The sequence below is a fragment of the Henckelia pumila genome, chromosome 4 (assembly GCF_033568475.1).
Source record: "Henckelia pumila isolate YLH828 chromosome 4, ASM3356847v2, whole genome shotgun sequence".
Taxonomy (NCBI): Eukaryota; Viridiplantae; Streptophyta; class Magnoliopsida; order Lamiales; family Gesneriaceae; genus Henckelia; species Henckelia pumila.
The window spans coordinates 10,550,016-10,567,192 of NC_133123.1; the positions used below are offsets into that span (position 1 = coordinate 10,550,016).

The following is a 17,177-nucleotide window of genomic DNA, read 5'->3' on the forward strand; positions in this document are numbered from 1 at the left end:
TTAAAATAATTATATTTTTTAAAATATTTTTATCTATCAATATAAACAATTTTCACTTGACAATTTGATTTACAAAAATTGACAAATAGTAATAAATTTATTGCGATTAAACAATTAATATAACTCAATAGAATTTTAATATATTTAATTTCATATAATTATCCTTATAATTTTCTATTCACTATCGGATGAATTTTGAGTTATAATCAAAATTAGGAGACATATTAACTAAAATAATAGAAAAGAACTAAAAATTAAATTTTATATAATATATATTGAATTACTAATTACAAATAATTATTGTATTTCAATTGATGGGTCAATAAAATTATATTTTTTCGTGTAGTCTAATAAGCTTTTAATTAAAAAAAATAATCAAATATGATTAAATTTCGTGCAATTTTTTTTTGTTTTCAAAATTCAAAAATAAATGAATGACGTAAATAATTTTTATTTTTTTGTAAATTTGAAATAGAACAAATATTTTTGTATAGATTATTTTTAATTTAACTAGTACACATGAGAGTAGTGTTTGCATATAGACTATTTTTAAATTTTAATGGAAATGAGAGGGTGTATTAGTTGGAGACATTATTCAATTAAATGTACATCCAAATCTTTTTGTTGATATTTAGAAAACTTGTAACATTTTATCATTGTACATTAGGTTGTACTTGATAGAAATTCATTGAGTTTTAAAAAATCTATTGATATTTTTTGAAATCATGTAATTTCAAGTGCATTGTGTAATCCAACGTGTAACACTTTGTATATATATATGTAGTATTACTATTTTTTAGATACCACTAGACTTTTATAGAGTTTTTAAAAGTCAAGTTTGAATAACAAATGACTTTTTAAAATTCTATAAATGATTATCTTGAATACCACTAAATTTTTATGAAATATATAAAATTTTAGATTAAATACATTTAATTTAAACTTATAAAACTCCACTGAAAATCATTAAAAATTTAGAACAAATATACTGTTCACTCTAAGATAATCAAGAGCTCAAGAAAGCGACTTGATTTTAGATATTTATGCAATCATGTTATCCTACACACATATTAAATGGGCCCCTCTTGTTTTCTGACATTATGTTGAAATGTAATTTTTATTGGAAAATATTATTTTATTTAAATTTATGAACCAAAGTAGATATTTCAAATGACATGATTTTTATACCTCAAGTCGTATCGAATTGATGTTTTAAATTTGATATGACATCTTCTATTCAAATGATATGATGACTAGTTATAAGACTAAATATTAAAAATTTATATTTTCCCAAAATTAAATTAATATTTCAGAATATATGAGCTAAAACCCTAATCCCTAATTCTCTCACCAGTCACAACAATTGTCATACAGAAAAGAAACTGAATGGCTTCTCATGGCTGGTCCATAAGCAACCTTCTGAATCCCCATAAATCCCTTCACTCAACTCCGCAAATCCCATCACTCGTTGTGAGATTTTAACTTTCTTGCGTCTCTATCACTCCCTTATTTGTCTGAATGTATATTGGGATTTGATGTAATTGTTTTTTTTCTCGTAGAGGTGTGATCATGTGTTGGAGTCGATGAAATGGAAGGGCAATGGGAAACCCGGGCTTGATTATAATGGGCAAGCTGCTTCGATTCCCAGCTTCTTGACGGGCCCTAATCAATTTTTGGACAGAATTCCGGCTCAGAAGAATGATACACGGCTTCGTATTTTTTCTGGGACTGCCAATCCATCACTTTCTCAGGTTTTTGCTTGCTTCGTTGTTGTGCGTTTGTTTGCCTGTAAGGGAGGTGATCATGTACTTGGATGAGGGCGAAGCACGGTTTTCAAGTGGGGAAAAAAATCGTTTTGCTGTCATTTATGTACTGTTCGAGCAGATTTACGTGATGGAAATGTGAGACTCGAATGTTTGACATTCTTGAATTCGGGTCTCTTCGGTTCATCGAGCTCTGTCTACCATGATTACATTTACCATTTAAGTGCAGAATTAGTGTTGGTAGTCTCTAGTCGTGCTGTTCCAGCCTCTATTTTGGTTTGATTTGCTGTGTGGAAAATATCCCATTGCTTCTTGTGTTTCTGTGAATCTCTCTATGGGTTCCCTCTACTTGGTTATATTTTTTGCTCACTATATCGCCATATTGACAAATGCTTGATTTACAGGAAATTGCTTGTTATATGGGTTTGGAGCTGGGAAAAATTAAGATCAAACGTTTTGCTGATGGAGAGATTTATGTTCAGTTACAAGAGAGTGTCAGAGGATGTGATGTGTATCTTGTGCAACCTACATGTCCACCAGCCAATGAAAATCTCATGGAGCTCTTGATAATGATTGATGCCTGCCGGCGTGCTTCTGCCAAAAATATTACAGCTGTTATACCTTATTTTGGATATGCACGGGCTGATCGAAAGGCAAGGTTTACTCCTTTTTTCCTCTGTAAATAAAAAAATGTATATCAACATGGTTCATGTAATTCAGACTGCCCAATTTATCAAAGGTAACACACAAAGTCCGATTGACTCCGTTATCTCAATTCTCAAGTTGAAATCTGGACTTGAAGCTATACACTTTTCGGGTAGCTTGTAAATTACATAATTCGCCCATCCGCTCGTCCTTGATCCTTCACCTTATCTGCCTACGATGATTGAGATATTTAAACATTATCTAGTTCCATTTTCCTTTTGATTTTTTTTTCAGGCTATGTTTTGGAATGTTTTTACCTTCTCATTCATGAACTGAGAACATGTAACATAACTGGCTTCAATTTAGTATATCACATTTTATGTGCATCACCTAACGATTGATAGATGCATTTTTAGTGTATCCCCTTCTTCTCATTTTAAATATGCACTTACATTTTAGACTCAAGGACGTGAATCAATTGCTGCAAAACTTGTGGCAAACTTGATCACTGAAGCAGGTGCAGACCGGGTCCTTGCTTGTGACCTTCATTCGGGGCAGTCAATTGGATATTTTGACATTCCAGTGGATCATGTGCATGGGCTGGTGATATACCTTTTTAACCCTCGCTGCAATTGAATTATAAAAGCGAGTTGCATCTTATGATTCTTTTATTGTTGACACATATAGGCATTTCACGTGAACTAATTCCTTTCTCCATTTTTTGTGTATATGGTGGTGGATGATTGGTCGTACACACACAAGCAGCCTGTCATACTTGATTATCTTGCCAGCAAGACAATATGTTCTGATGATTTGGTTGTGGTGTCACCTGATGTTGGCGGGGTTGCTAGAGCAAGAGCTTTTGCCAAAAAGTTGTCCGATGCTCCTCTGGCCATTGTAGATAAGAGACGCCATGGGCATAATGTTGCTGAGGTTAATAGTGTTATCTCTAAGTGGTCCCTTGCTAAAATATGTTTATTATTTTGCTGTCTGATTGATTGAAAAATTTGTGAACTTGATGCAACCTATAAGATTCATAACGAATAAATATTGAAATGGCTATTACTTCCAAAAGGTGATCTAAGATATGCATTTCATGTTGTGGTCGTTCTTGGTATACTTCAGCTATCTTAAATCTAAGAAAATCAAATGCTCAGGTGATGAATTTGATTGGTGATGTCAAGGGAAAAGTGGCTGTGATGGTGGATGACATGATCGATACTGCTGGTTAGTTTTTTCTCACCTTCTGGCTCAGAAACCTTTCCTTTTCAATCTGGAACAATTAAGGAATCAAAGTTAAATATAAGGAATTCTTGAGAAATGATATGGCAACCATACACGAAACGAGATACTGGAAATTAAGTTTGTATTATATTTGATTTATCAGTGGATGTGAATTTGTTATTTATTAATGAAAGAAAATTTATTAAAATGATGTAGAGAGGGTATGAAATGGAAAGAAGAATGCTTGTACATAATGTGGTGAAGTTCAGTTTTAACGGTCATGCTTTCAAAGAGCTAAAAGTGCTCTACGACTAGCAGGCAGGATTTACTCTGCTTTTATTTGCTGCACTGTGATGATCATAGAATCACTTCTTGCATCATGTTCTGTGCTAATCCATTGGTATTAGTCAGTCGTTGAACCCAATCTTTTCTGCATCTGCCATTATTAATCTCAGTTTTAGTCACTTCGTCTTGTTTTATGTATCCATGGTTGGAAACTACATTTACTTCAGTTTCTTTGCAGGTACTATTGCTAAAGGTGCAGCTCTATTACATCAAGAAGGAGCCAGGGAGGTTTATGCTTGCAGTACGCATGCTGTTTTTAGGTACTTGACTTTTTGACGGTGTTTTATTAATAACATGTAGGATGGATCGATGGAGGCCAAATTTGATGTTACCAGTATCGATTGAACCAACTTTTGAGTTGTGTTTTAATTTCTACATGTTCTCTCCGCTTTCATGGTATATATTTGCCTTGTTTGGATTCGTTGAGCTACTTGAACATTTTTCATGCACGATCAGACCTTAGTTCTTCCAATTTTTCTTGAAGAGATGTATGCCTTTTGTTGCAATGACATTCATCTTTCAATAATTACTGTGTGCATTCATTTTCAGTCTTCATGTTGAACATGTGTTTCATGTCTTATTTGTTGCAGTCCTCCGGCGATAGAGAGATTGTCGAGTGGACTGTTTCAAGAGGTTATCATAACAAACACTATTCCAGTATCCGAACAGAACTATTTTCCGCAGCTTACAATCTTATCTGTAGCAAACCTCTTAGGCGAGACCATATGGCGTGTGCATGATGATTGTGCGGTAAGTAGCACTGGTAGTTGGACTGTTTAAAAGTAGATTTTTTTAGCTATTTACTCCGTTCCCTGCTTCAGTCCCCGCCCAAAAAGGTTGAAAGATGAAACACGATAGCAGTTTGTACAACTCAATTAAAAGATACATATATATATATATATGCACTAAACTGTTATTCTACTTCATATGATCGTCGAATGTCCTTATTTTTGCCTTTTGGCCAATCTAATACAAGAATTTAAGCTCTTATTTTCCCTCTTTTCATTTCAGGCTGGATTCGAACCTTACTCTAGTCTGGGCATCGACTGATGAATTCCAGATCTCTCATGCATGACTCCGACGAGATCGTAATTGCAACAACACAGCGCTCTTAAATGAATCTAATAGCGTCAAATTTTCGAGTCCGTATCCCCATTGTGAGAATGTAATTGCAATAATGCAATGCGTGTAAATGAATCTCGTGGTATCAAAAAATTCAGTGACAAAAGTGTACCCATCGTAAAATTTGTCGAGTAACCTGATACTAGTACGTCACAGATCACCATATAAATAACTTATTTGAATCATTTGGTTGCTGAGTTGAAGTGTACTTGCAATTTCGTACTTTTCATTAATGAATACGATCAATGGTGTGTCGCAATCTAGTGCATATTATGTTAGAGCTTGAAATATCATTCCATTGAGATGTATGAATCTCAATCTGAAACTCAAGAAATAAATGACTTTGGTATCTGAGTTTAACTCAAACAAATCTTTGATTTTATTTATGATTGCAATGATCTTGTTGGATTTGGTACAGTTTGAACTTTGGTATGGGATTTTAACAAACTCTTAACATTTGCAACAAAAAGTGATTTAACTTATGGATAATTCAGGTATGCTAAGTTCACGGTAAAATGCTGTGTGAATCTTCTATTTGTATCAAATCAATGTCCAACATGAACATTCAATGAGCACAAAAATGATGTATAAATGTGGTGTAATACTTCACATTCTTAGCAACTTTATGCAACTTTATTTGTAAATGTTTCTTATCTTAATTGCTGTAAGACCTTAGATTAATTCCCAGCAGCTTTGCTAGGTACAATTGCTTCTTGATAAGCTGGAAAGCCTGGAAGGATATGCCAAAGGTACCGTTGGTTAAAACTTGTTGGAATTTTGTCTGACAATGTATAGCAGCACTAGAATACTTCCTTCCGAACCAATGCGTGGTTAAAATTCCAGCGTTTCGGGGGGATCAAAGTTATTGCTGCAACTTCGGAATGTTGTTGAAGCTCTGTGATCTCATCGAATACTCTTTAATTAACCTGGAAAAGAAAGAATTTTCCCTTTCCAATAGCTTTGCTGGTGTGTCATACTCTGCTATTCTGCCTGCTCAAGGGAAAATAAACAGTCATGCATTAAGATTCGTACCCGTAAGTAGGAGTATATTTTGAAAACACACTAGGAAGTTTATTTATGGTGTTGGTCCTTACCATCACTCAGAACCAAGACAAGATCGCTGTCTATAACGGTGTGGATCCTGTGAGCTATAGTGACAACAGTACGATCTTTAAACTCTTGACTTATAATCTTTTGTATCGCCCCATCGGTTGCAGAATCAACTGATGCAGTTGCTTCATCTAGAATAAGAATACTGCTTTTCTTTAGCAGAGCTCTTCCAAGACAGAAGAGCTGCCTCTGGCCAACGCTCCAGTTATCTCCATTTTCTACCACTGTCAATGTATGTTTTAATTGATTTAGTTCAAAGAGTAATGACTTTGATCGAAATTGAACAATAACTGGCAGTAAAAAATTTTAAAAACTGACCAGGAGTTTCTAGCTTCTCAGGCTTCTGGCGAACTATAAGTCCTAGTTGACATTTGTCCAATGCCTGAAAGAAAGCTAACTCAGAAACAACATTTTACATCCAATGGAATTTCTTGAACGGGTGATTTTGTTCAAAGATTTTCGACAAAGTGATAAAGTTGTTGGCCTATCAGTTAAAGGCTTATATTTTCTGCTCACTTAGGTGATGCACAACATCGTGCCAATGTTTGAAGTGACTTTTATTTTAAAAGTTTCATGCATCGCAGTGAAGTAAAGCAAGATTTTTCCCATCAGGTGATTGCCACATGAAGGCTATACTGTCATAGATTATAGCCACGTACCTGCCATATCTCATGGTCGGTATGTTGCTCTAGAGGGTCAAAATTTCCTCTAACTGTTCCCTCAAACATTGTTGGGTCCTGCGGTATGATGCTGAGCCTTGATCTCAGGTCATGAAGGCCTATCTTTGATATATCGACATCATCAATGATGATGCTGCCTTCTCCAGATTCTACGATTCGGAAGATGGCCTGTATGAGGGTTGATTTACCGCTACCTGTCCTTCCCACTACCCCAATTTTCTTCCTTCCAGGGAATGTGCAAGTAATATTTTTCAAGACAAATGGTAAATGCTCGGCATAGCGTATCTGCATAGTCATGCATTGAATTGAAAAATATCATGAGTACGATAATTTTTAATACCAGAACATGTTGACTTAGATTGACACAGATGAACTTGTGAAAGTATTACCTGTAGATTTTTGAAACAGATTTTTCCGACATCTGGCCAGGATGCTGGTGGTTTACTATCTTCAATCACGAGGGGCGATTCACTTGCAATGTTTGAGTACTGAAGAATCCGCTCAACTGATATCATTTTATTTTCTGCATTGCATATGTTCCATATGACTGAAGCTTGCAAAACATTTAGATTTATTCCATAAGTGACTGCCAGCCCAGCAATGCCTGTGAAAAAAGGTCCATGAGTATAAAACCATATTCAATCATTCTGGTTAGCTATAGAAATATTTGTTACATGTAGAAACATAAGCAGCGTAATATGCTGTGCGTACTTGGGTTGATGATTCCTTCGGGAAGAGTAACTAACAAAACCAATGAGAAAGCAAAAACAAAATTGGACAACTGATTCAATCTGAAAGAAAGCCACTCCATTGCTGATACATTATGAAACCATGGCCTTGAATGGTTGTCAATGAGGCAAAGGTTTGCATCAGAGAAGCGTTCTTGTTGGTCAAAAGCTCGAATTGATGCTGCTCCAGAAAGTGACTCTGCAAAATGGTGGAGGATTGGGGCTCTCTGGATCCCTGATAGACGAGCCAATTCTCTCGCTGTTGGTATGTAATATTGCTGAAAATTTGAAACAATCATGAATCGCGTGTTCTCTAATGCTTGCAAGAAAAGTATGAATAAATGACTCCGAAGGTAAAGGATGTGTTTTTATGCATATAAAGACAATAACTTTGTGGCAAAGTCTTAATGTCTAACAGCGTTAAAAGCAATACTTTACCTGGTACCGGATGCATATAGCTGTCACTGGGATAAAAATGACGAATACTTCCCACGCAACTTGTGACATCACTGTTATAGTTCCAAGAAGCTGAATTATGGAGAAAGCACACCAACCCAATTTGTTTGCCATCTCCAAATCCAGGACACTTTGGTCTGTAGAAGCCTGTACTCAGCGTTAATGTTTGAGGATACCTTGATTTTAAAATTGTTTTCCCAAATATAGATTTACTCTAATATACTTACCCGGTTTATGATTCTTCCTGAAGGTGTAGAGTCGAAGAATGCCATTGGAGCACGGAAAATACTATTCAGCATTTTGCTGAATAGCTTCTCTGATGTTTGAAGACCAGCAACAGCGACAAAAGAGGCTCGGACTAGCACACAAAGTGAACTAACAACAGCAAGAAGTGTATAAATAAGCAACACAAACTTCATTCCAGTCACTGGCTTATCCTCTCCTGTTGGGCAAGCCCATGCCATCCAATAGTTGCTGGCAACCTGTAACACTTGGAACGATGTTTGCGCAAGAAGAATGACTGGAACTAAGGCACCGCCTTTCACGGTAGTCAAGTAAGACATGTAAATTTCTTTTCCAATGCTTCCTTTCTCTCTTTCTTCATCCTGCACCAGCCTCCCTTCTCTCTCCGTTATTTCAACACATAGACTATGCTCAGAGTCTTGCTTAGTATGAAGGAATTCTTGATTTGTACTGGTGTCTGTATCTGTTTCATTGTCTACAACCACGCACTCAGAGGTTCTACTTGAGCTTTCAACTGTTAGGACAGCCTCTATAGCTTGGTTGTGTGCTCCAACTAGAACTTCAAACCCGATATTTTGTTTCAAAAGTTCCTTAAAAGTCCCAGCTTGTGCTATTTTTCCATGTTGCATCACCTGTCGATATTTTGGTTATGATGTGAAACCATAAGTAAATCTGGGAATTTGTATTAAACTATAGTTATTCAGAACAAATATGAAATAAAGCCGTTTCTACATGGTCTAGATATTCCATGTAGCAGCGTTCATTTTTATTTCGTATGTTCTGATATGCACAATAATCAGCATATAAAGAATCCCACTTAAATTTCTTCAAATGATAAGAGATTTGGCATTTCATGGTTTATTTTACCAAACACAAGAACTGGCATTGTGTGTTTCTTGTTGCTTACCAGAATGAGGTCAGCTGCAGGAAGAAATTCAACTTGGTGGGTAACATACAATATCGTTTTGTCCTTGAGGACCCCCATCAAGCAATCCTGTAGAATATAAATTATAAATCTAAATCAGTTTTTTCCACGGCACATTATTGCTATAGTTGTCGATACAATATTAAATTTGTAACAAGTTCTCTAAATCCAACCGGCAGCTAAGTCACTAACCTGAAAGAGTTCTGTGCCTGTGTGAGCATCAACGGCGCTGAAAGGGTCATCTAGAAGATATATATCAGCATCCTGGTATACCGCCCGAGCAATTTGTATTCTTTGTTTCTGGCCTCCACTCATATTTATCCCTCTTTCTCCTATTTCTGTCAAGTCTCCAGCAGCAAATAGATCAAAATCCTTTATCAGAGCACAAGCTTCGATTGTCTTGTCATATTTGGAACTTTCAAATGGCTTTCCAAAGAGGATATTTTCTCTTATGTTCCCTGTCAATATCCATGGAGACTGAGGAACATAAGCCTTCGATCCGCTGATCTTCATCACTCCTGACAGTTTCTGCATCTCACCAAGTATGCATGAAAGCAGACTGGACTTCCCAGATCCAACAGTTCCACATATCGCCACTTTCATTCCCCTTTTTACTTGCAGTTGTATCTGATCAAGTGTTGGAATTTGTGATTCTGTGTCCCATCTGAACTTTCCATGATCGATCTCTACGTGGAATTCTGTCTCATTACTTGGAACAAATTCGACTGCATCTGACCTGAGCTCATCTTCTTGCAGGTAGGAAGAAATTCTATCAGCCGAAACTTTCCCTTGTGCAATCGCATTAAGCAAGTCAGGTAGATTGAATATTGGATCTTGAAGCATTCGAAAGGTAGCCAGTGCAGATAAGACCCTCCCAGCTGTGAGCGGAATCCCCATCAAAACACATCCACCAAATGTAATAACTGAAATGAAGGTTGGTGAACCCCAGAAGACGAATGCCGTTAATGCTGACAACCTAAGTGACTTCCATAGCCAATTGTGTTCTGTTTTTCTTAAATTCACTATCTTCTGAAGATGATGACTATCCCATGCTTGCAATTTAAGTGTCTTCATATTTCGAAGAACTTCTGATGTAGATTTCATACGATCATCCTTGGCTTCCATTATCTTTGTTTGGTAGTTCTTCTGAATCCTTGTTAATGGTATGTTTCCAGCCATTATGATTACTGTTACAGCTAAAGCAACTAGAGCTCCCATTCCTAGATTCATATGCAAAATATAAAGTGCTAATGAGATTTGTATTGGCAACATCCAAAGTGTATTCAAGTACCATACAAAGTCTGTGATTCTTTGTACGTCCACACTCATGTAATTCATGATCTCTCCACTGGTTCGGCTCTGGCGGGACTGACTCGACAAGATTAGGCCCTTTTTATAAATGTGAGAAATCAAAGCAGCTCTTAGCCGAAGACCCAACTGACGAGCTCCAAAAATCCACTGCCTTTGTGCTGTTGTCTCGACCACCTTTGCCCCGAGGAATCCTAGTGCAAGAAGGTAACCACTTTCTATAGTCCTAGATTTCTTATTATTCAGGAAACTCACGAAGTCATTTATAAGGTATGGCCCTACATAAGAAGTTGCGGCACTTGTGATGGCAAAAAGCGCATTAATTGCTGCTTTCTTCCTTGCAAACAAGTACATTGCCTTGTAAATAGACGGGTTTGCGGTTTCGTCATTTTTCTTGACATACTCGAGGCATTCATCAAAATCCTTGGATAAAAAACACGCAGAATCCTTAACATCGACGTCTGGGACTTCATCCTGATCAATTGGCTTCTTAACCCCCAGATCAAACAATGGATTGAGCCAAGAAAAGGTGACGAGTTGGACGAGGCTGGCGCTTCCATAAGGACTGTTTCTCTGTACTCCACCTAGCTTTTCCTTATCCCCATTGATAAGCGGAACCGTGAAATCACCTAAACTGACATATCCTATGCCAGTTTTCCCTCTAACTGATACACCTAACAAGCAGACAGAAGCAAGAAAACCGATCATATCAGCATAGTCTTGCGTTCTAAGGCGATCATCGTTTGTTACAATGCAATGCACATCAACCACAACACGAGCAAGAGATAACAAGAAGCTAGACGTCCACCATAACCTCAAGATCCAAGGAAACTTGAGGTATGTTCTGTTTCTGATTCTGTACAGCACAATCAACGTGATCGCCCACGACACCACTTGCATAATCCTGGAGACAACAAATACAACTGTGGACTCGCACTGAGTTCTCGTTCTTCCTTGCATCACCAGCACCGTGGCACAATGAGTACCGAGCATTATAATGGAACAGATGATGCCAAGTTTGTAGGAGAAGTCATATCTATAATCTGTGGGATATTTTTCGACGCCATTAACTTTCTTTCTGCCTGACCAGAGCGAAGCCACGAGTTTTACGAAGTGGAACGACAATAGAGCAAGGAATCCAAGCTGCAAAGCTATGCTTGCATCTTCCCAGAAGCAGGGAGAGATCAGTTCTGGCCATGCCATCCGCAATCGACTGAATTCGGACTCTGTTCGTTGTAAAACAACACAACAGTCAAGAAAGAGTAGGAAACGACATGAAAGATTAGTCTTGTTCGGTCCTAAAGAATCATCCAACATACATGCATGCATATATATATATATATATATGTAAAAGTTTTGAGTAAATTTTTTTCACCTAGTTTAAAACCTGATATTTAAATTCACACTATGTTTTATTTGGGTTGCTTTGAATATTTGATTTTCACACTCCTTTATTCGTTCTAATTGTTCTTGAAATTTTCTTTTTAACTAAAATAATCTGAAACTTGATTTTCGAATCTTAAGTCCACCAACCTCGTGCCATTGTCGTTTCTTGACCGTCTCATCTTTTTGTAGTTATTACGGGAGGGTCCTTCTCAGGCTACAATGAGCTGTTTTTAACGTAGGAGAATTGATGATTTTTTTAAGAATTTTTTTTATAGAGTTTTAAAATCTACAAACATATATTTAGATTTTAAATTATATATAAATATAACAACCCATCGATTTAGATTTTTCTAAATCAATATGTTATCTATACAACATATAAAGTAAACAAAATTTTTTGTGAAACATTCCCATGATTAATTTTGTGTATAAAAGCTCAAATATTAACTTTAAAAATTACTTTAATCTCAATATATTTCGCAAAAAGATTTAATTGGTGTATTATTATTATTATTATTATTATTATTATTATTATTATTATTATTATTATTATTATTATTATTATTATTATTATTATTATTATTATTATTATTATTATTATTATTATTATTATTATTATTATTATTATTATTATTATTATTATTATATCAAGTACAACATCTCATTGGTGAAACTAAATGAAAATTATGATTGTATCATATCTCTACATACAATATATCTTAAGGCGTTTATAGTAATTAACTTATTCGTAATTTATTTATATTTACAATATCTTATCTACTTCTAATTTTTTACTAAATATTTTATTTTCTCTACAAGATTTAAAGTCTAAAGTATAATTATAAAATGTGAAAATTTGTCTTTGATTCAACTCAAACAAAACTCTTTCTCCTTTGAAACTCTTGACATGAAAGCTAATGTTTTTTTATGGGTGCTTAAGTAAGAGATTGTCTTACAAATTTGATTCTTGAGACTGTCTCACATAAGTTTTTGCAAAAAAATTATATTTTTTTTATGTATCAAGTCATACAGAAGATTCATCTTACGATATTAACCAACACAACTATCTCATATAAGTTTTTGTGTTCTTGACCAATTGTACAACGAAAATGATAGAAACATAGCTCAAACTAAGACTTATAGAATATAATTTAAAAAGAAATAAAGAATACAAATTTATGCTATAATTAAAATTTAATGCTATAAAAAATTTACTCTCTAGACCCACATGTATTTTTCCGAGTGAAGATCAGTACAAACCAATAAAAAAATGCTACCAATATGTGATATTTGATTACTAATTATTTTAGATATATATTATAAAAAAGATACAATTTTGAGTATAAAATTGGAAACAATTTATTAAAGTCGACATTTGGTATACATGTTTGGGTACTTGAATATCATTTATTAGTATCAGATTTGAAACAATTAGTAATCAAATATCATATATTAGTATTATATTTTAATATTTTGTATCTATTTTCTTCAAAAAAAAAGAGACAAATGTGCAGTTAATATATATCAATACTTGTTATACATGTTTAGGTACTAAAAAAATCATATTTAGTACCATATTTTTAATGTTTTGTACCGATTTTCATTCGAGAAAAAAGACAAATATGTAATTCATACTAATACTTGTTGTACATATTTGAGTACTAAAAAATCATATATTAGTAACAGTTGGTAATCACATGACACATACCATATATTTTATATTATATTTTCAATATTTTGTATCAATTTTCATTCAAGAAAAAACATATGGGTCCAAAGTGACGATTTTTTAAAAAAAATTAGGGAGTGCAACATATTTTTTTTCTATCAGAATTCGAACTAAGTTTGGGTTGGGAGATTTATAACAAATTTACCCAATTTAATTTTTTAAATCAACTCGCAATCTAATTCATATTTTAACTCACATTTATATTTACACAATGTATATTTAGATTTTTATTCGCATTAAGACATGTAAACCAACTTTATTGATTTAGTATAGTGGAGATTTATATCCGCAAACACAAGCACAACATTACTAATTTGATACAATGACGTATATATTTTAAAATTTTGTGAAGGTACACACACATAGGCATAAACATATAAACGAAAGAATAACTATGTTATATCAAAATTTTATAAAATTACAGTAGCTAAAATATTTTAACGAACACATTTTGTGTTTTCAGTTACAACAAGTTTTGTTTTATTTTAAATATACAAAATTCATATGATTCTACGAACAAAATTTATAAATGGATGCAAAAAGTTTTAAAAAAAAAATTCACAAGAGTCCATGAAAATATTTTATAACTCTGTAAAATTCTATATATAGAACTCTGGCAACATTACAAAATTCTATTCCTTCCTTTCTAAATATAATAATAAAGATTACATTTTATTTTTCATCTGAAATATATTTTCCACTATATATATTGGTATTATATTCTCAATCCTTTTACTAATATACCTATATTCAATAAATACGTTACCTACTTCTGAAAAAATGTTTGTATCCTATTGAAACACTAATTAATTAAAAAAGAGGGTAATTTCCATGTGAATTTTGTTTTCCAATAGTTTTCTTAATCCATGTGAAAATATAACTAAACCTAAACCTAGATGAAGTATAATTTTTTAAAAAACAAAATTCATTAAATTTCTACAAAAAATACATCCCGTTAAATCGACGTAATTGGATTTAATGGAAGATTTGAAATATGAATATTTTTATATTTTTCCTAATTGCAATTGACAATAGCTAGCCACTTATGCATAAATATAATAATGAATCCAAAAGACAAAATACAAAACCAATAAAATTGTTAATCATTATTATATCCCCCCTATTCACTCATTCATTCATTGTGAAGTGTAAAGAACAAAAGGGCCACAGGCAAATAGACAAATGTTCAAGTCCAGCACACATGCATGTTCTCCTTTCCCTCAAAGTGTACATCGATTTCGTGACATCCCCTTTTGTTTTATTTCTTGGATCCTAATGGAACATTAAAAAACTATTTTTTAAAAAAAAAATCATGCTCATTAATTATTAATTTTTTTTACTAAATCACTTAAATAAAAAATTATACAACAAATTGAATGAATCAGATAAATACAATTGATAGATTATTTTTAATAATTAAATCTAAATTTGACGAAAATTATGTTATCATAAACTCACATTTTATTCAAATAATACTATATGAAATTGAATGTATGATATAGAAAAAAATTCCCTGATCAGGTGCATGCATATGGGGACAAGGCGCGCGCACATACACATACATATTCGCACATACGTGCGCGTAACGTAACATCGATTAAAGGGACATCAAGAGAATATATATATTAGGTGATTGAAACAACATAATAACTATTAAACCATGAGATTGACGACATTCGATCAGACAAGAGCAGTTCTTGATGAGGAGATGCATAAAATTTGTTGTCGATGCTTAAATTTTATCAAAAAGTAATTAACCTCAAAAAAAAAAATTAATCAAGATTAGTAAAAACCAAAATTAATTTTGTTTTTTTGAATAAATCGAAATAAAATTTACCGATGAACATATATGAATTCATAAGATAAGAAGCTAGAATATATTTCCACCATCCCAATAAACATCGAGGTTGATAAATTAAATTTTTTCTGCAGCTGATCACTCTATAAACATCGAGGAAGCATTCTTATAAAAATCAGATTCATGAATGTTCATTAATTTAATTTTCATATAATACCACTGTATTTAATATTCATTCTAGTACGTGTCAAAACTGCACGCAATAAAAACATAAAATTCCAAATAATTATATATATCTAGAAAATAAAAAATAAAGCTTACCTGAAAGGCTTAATATAGTATCTTCCAACACCATTTTCTCCTCTATCATTAGCTAAATATGAACGTACAAAAAAGAAGAAGGGAAAAAAAAAGAAAAAAAGAAAGGAAATTAACAGAGAGAACCACACACTAAGTGTGTGAAAAAAATATATATGAGACTTTCTAAATTCAGCAGAGGTAATATCGATATATATATATAATATGGAGAGATGAGGTGGAGAGCAGATGATCCTTGGAAGCACAATAAGATGTCACCACCAATAATTGTGTTTATTAAGTATTTTTTATATGATATATAACATCCTGACAAAATTAAAGTATAAGATGTTCATTTTATTAAAAAAAAAAATTAATAAAAAAAATTTAGGGATGTCATCTCAGACACAATTGCATTGTTAGTGATGTACAGGTAACTTTTTTTTTTTAATTTGGTCCCTGATGTTGTCGAAATTCAGTTTAGTAAAGTTATATTTGTTTTTTTTTTAGGCTATTTGTCGTTCATATGTGGTATCCATATGAGACCTCCCTTTGATACCTAGGATAAAAGCTTGATTGATAAATAAACTCATGTTTGAAATGATTTTTGGAGATGGACTATTAAATGGATTGATTAAAATCTACTGTACAAGCTTGATTCCTTTTCCATGTGTATTTCCAAGGATTGAAATTGTCCCACTGGATTATTACATGCATTTACCAAAATAACCTCAAACTTAAATAATAATAACTAGGGGAAAGAAAGTTAATGGTTGAGAAATTTGAGGTAATTAATGAGGGTATTTTGGTCACAACATAAAATGTATATTTATCAATCCCACCAATATATCACATATCAAACATAATGCTCACTATCAAATATAAATATAATCTTCATTTATCCACCACTTATCTATCAAGTTATTAATAATTTAGTTATCATGTCCTCGTATCAAACGGAGCCTTAAAATTCAACACTTTCAATGAGAAATGACTAAAATTAAAAAAAAAATTTAAAATCGCGGAACTAAGAGTACTGAAATTTGGATTTATAGGACCAAAATCACCAAAAAAAAAATAAAATTGAATATATATACGTAGTAACCTACAAATGACATACGCTGATACGCATGTAAACATGCATACATTTTCGAACATATAAAAATTTTGTGAAATTCGAACATGTGGCATTTGCCTCAAAATTTAAATACTCGATCAACTCAACTATCTTCAAAATTTCGAACATTAGTTTTCAAGTGATGCGCTTCAAACTTCAAAGGATATCGAGATTAAAATCAATTGTACTTTGCATGCATGTTTAGTTATTTTTAAAGATTCTCAAATGTGTTTTGATTGTTTATACATAAAAATCTTACTCAAAATCCTCATAAAAATTCTTACAAGATTGTTTGATGCGA

The 17,177-nt window shown here is 33.3% G+C and overlaps 2 protein-coding genes across 2 annotated transcripts; one reads left to right on the plus strand and one right to left on the minus strand.

The window, feature by feature from the left end:
* Positions 1 to 1,312: 1,312 nt before the first annotated feature.
* On the plus strand, positions 1,313 to 5,296 carry LOC140863524 (ribose-phosphate pyrophosphokinase 1). Its single transcript, XM_073267006.1, has 9 exons — positions 1,313 to 1,470; positions 1,560 to 1,751; positions 2,168 to 2,416; positions 2,868 to 3,011; positions 3,174 to 3,341; positions 3,566 to 3,635; positions 4,156 to 4,237; positions 4,568 to 4,727; positions 4,989 to 5,296. The coding sequence occupies exons 1-9, from the start codon at positions 1,387 to 1,389 to the stop codon at positions 5,025 to 5,027; spliced, it is 1,188 nt and encodes a 395-aa protein (XP_073123107.1). The 5' UTR covers positions 1,313 to 1,386; the 3' UTR covers positions 5,028 to 5,296.
* Positions 5,297 to 5,584: 288 nt separating this feature from the next.
* On the minus strand, positions 5,585 to 15,984 carry LOC140894678 (putative ABC transporter C family member 15). Its single transcript, XM_073303246.1, has 11 exons — positions 15,784 to 15,984; positions 9,434 to 11,775; positions 9,224 to 9,310; positions 8,301 to 8,948; positions 8,056 to 8,220; positions 7,601 to 7,895; positions 7,279 to 7,493; positions 6,869 to 7,174; positions 6,528 to 6,591; positions 6,194 to 6,433; positions 5,585 to 6,089 (listed from the first exon to the last, which is right to left on the minus strand). Exons 1-11 carry the CDS (start codon positions 15,830 to 15,832, stop codon positions 5,962 to 5,964), a joined length of 4,539 nt encoding a protein of 1,512 aa, XP_073159347.1. The 5' UTR covers positions 15,833 to 15,984; the 3' UTR covers positions 5,585 to 5,961.
* Positions 15,985 to 17,177: the final 1,193 nt, after the last annotated feature.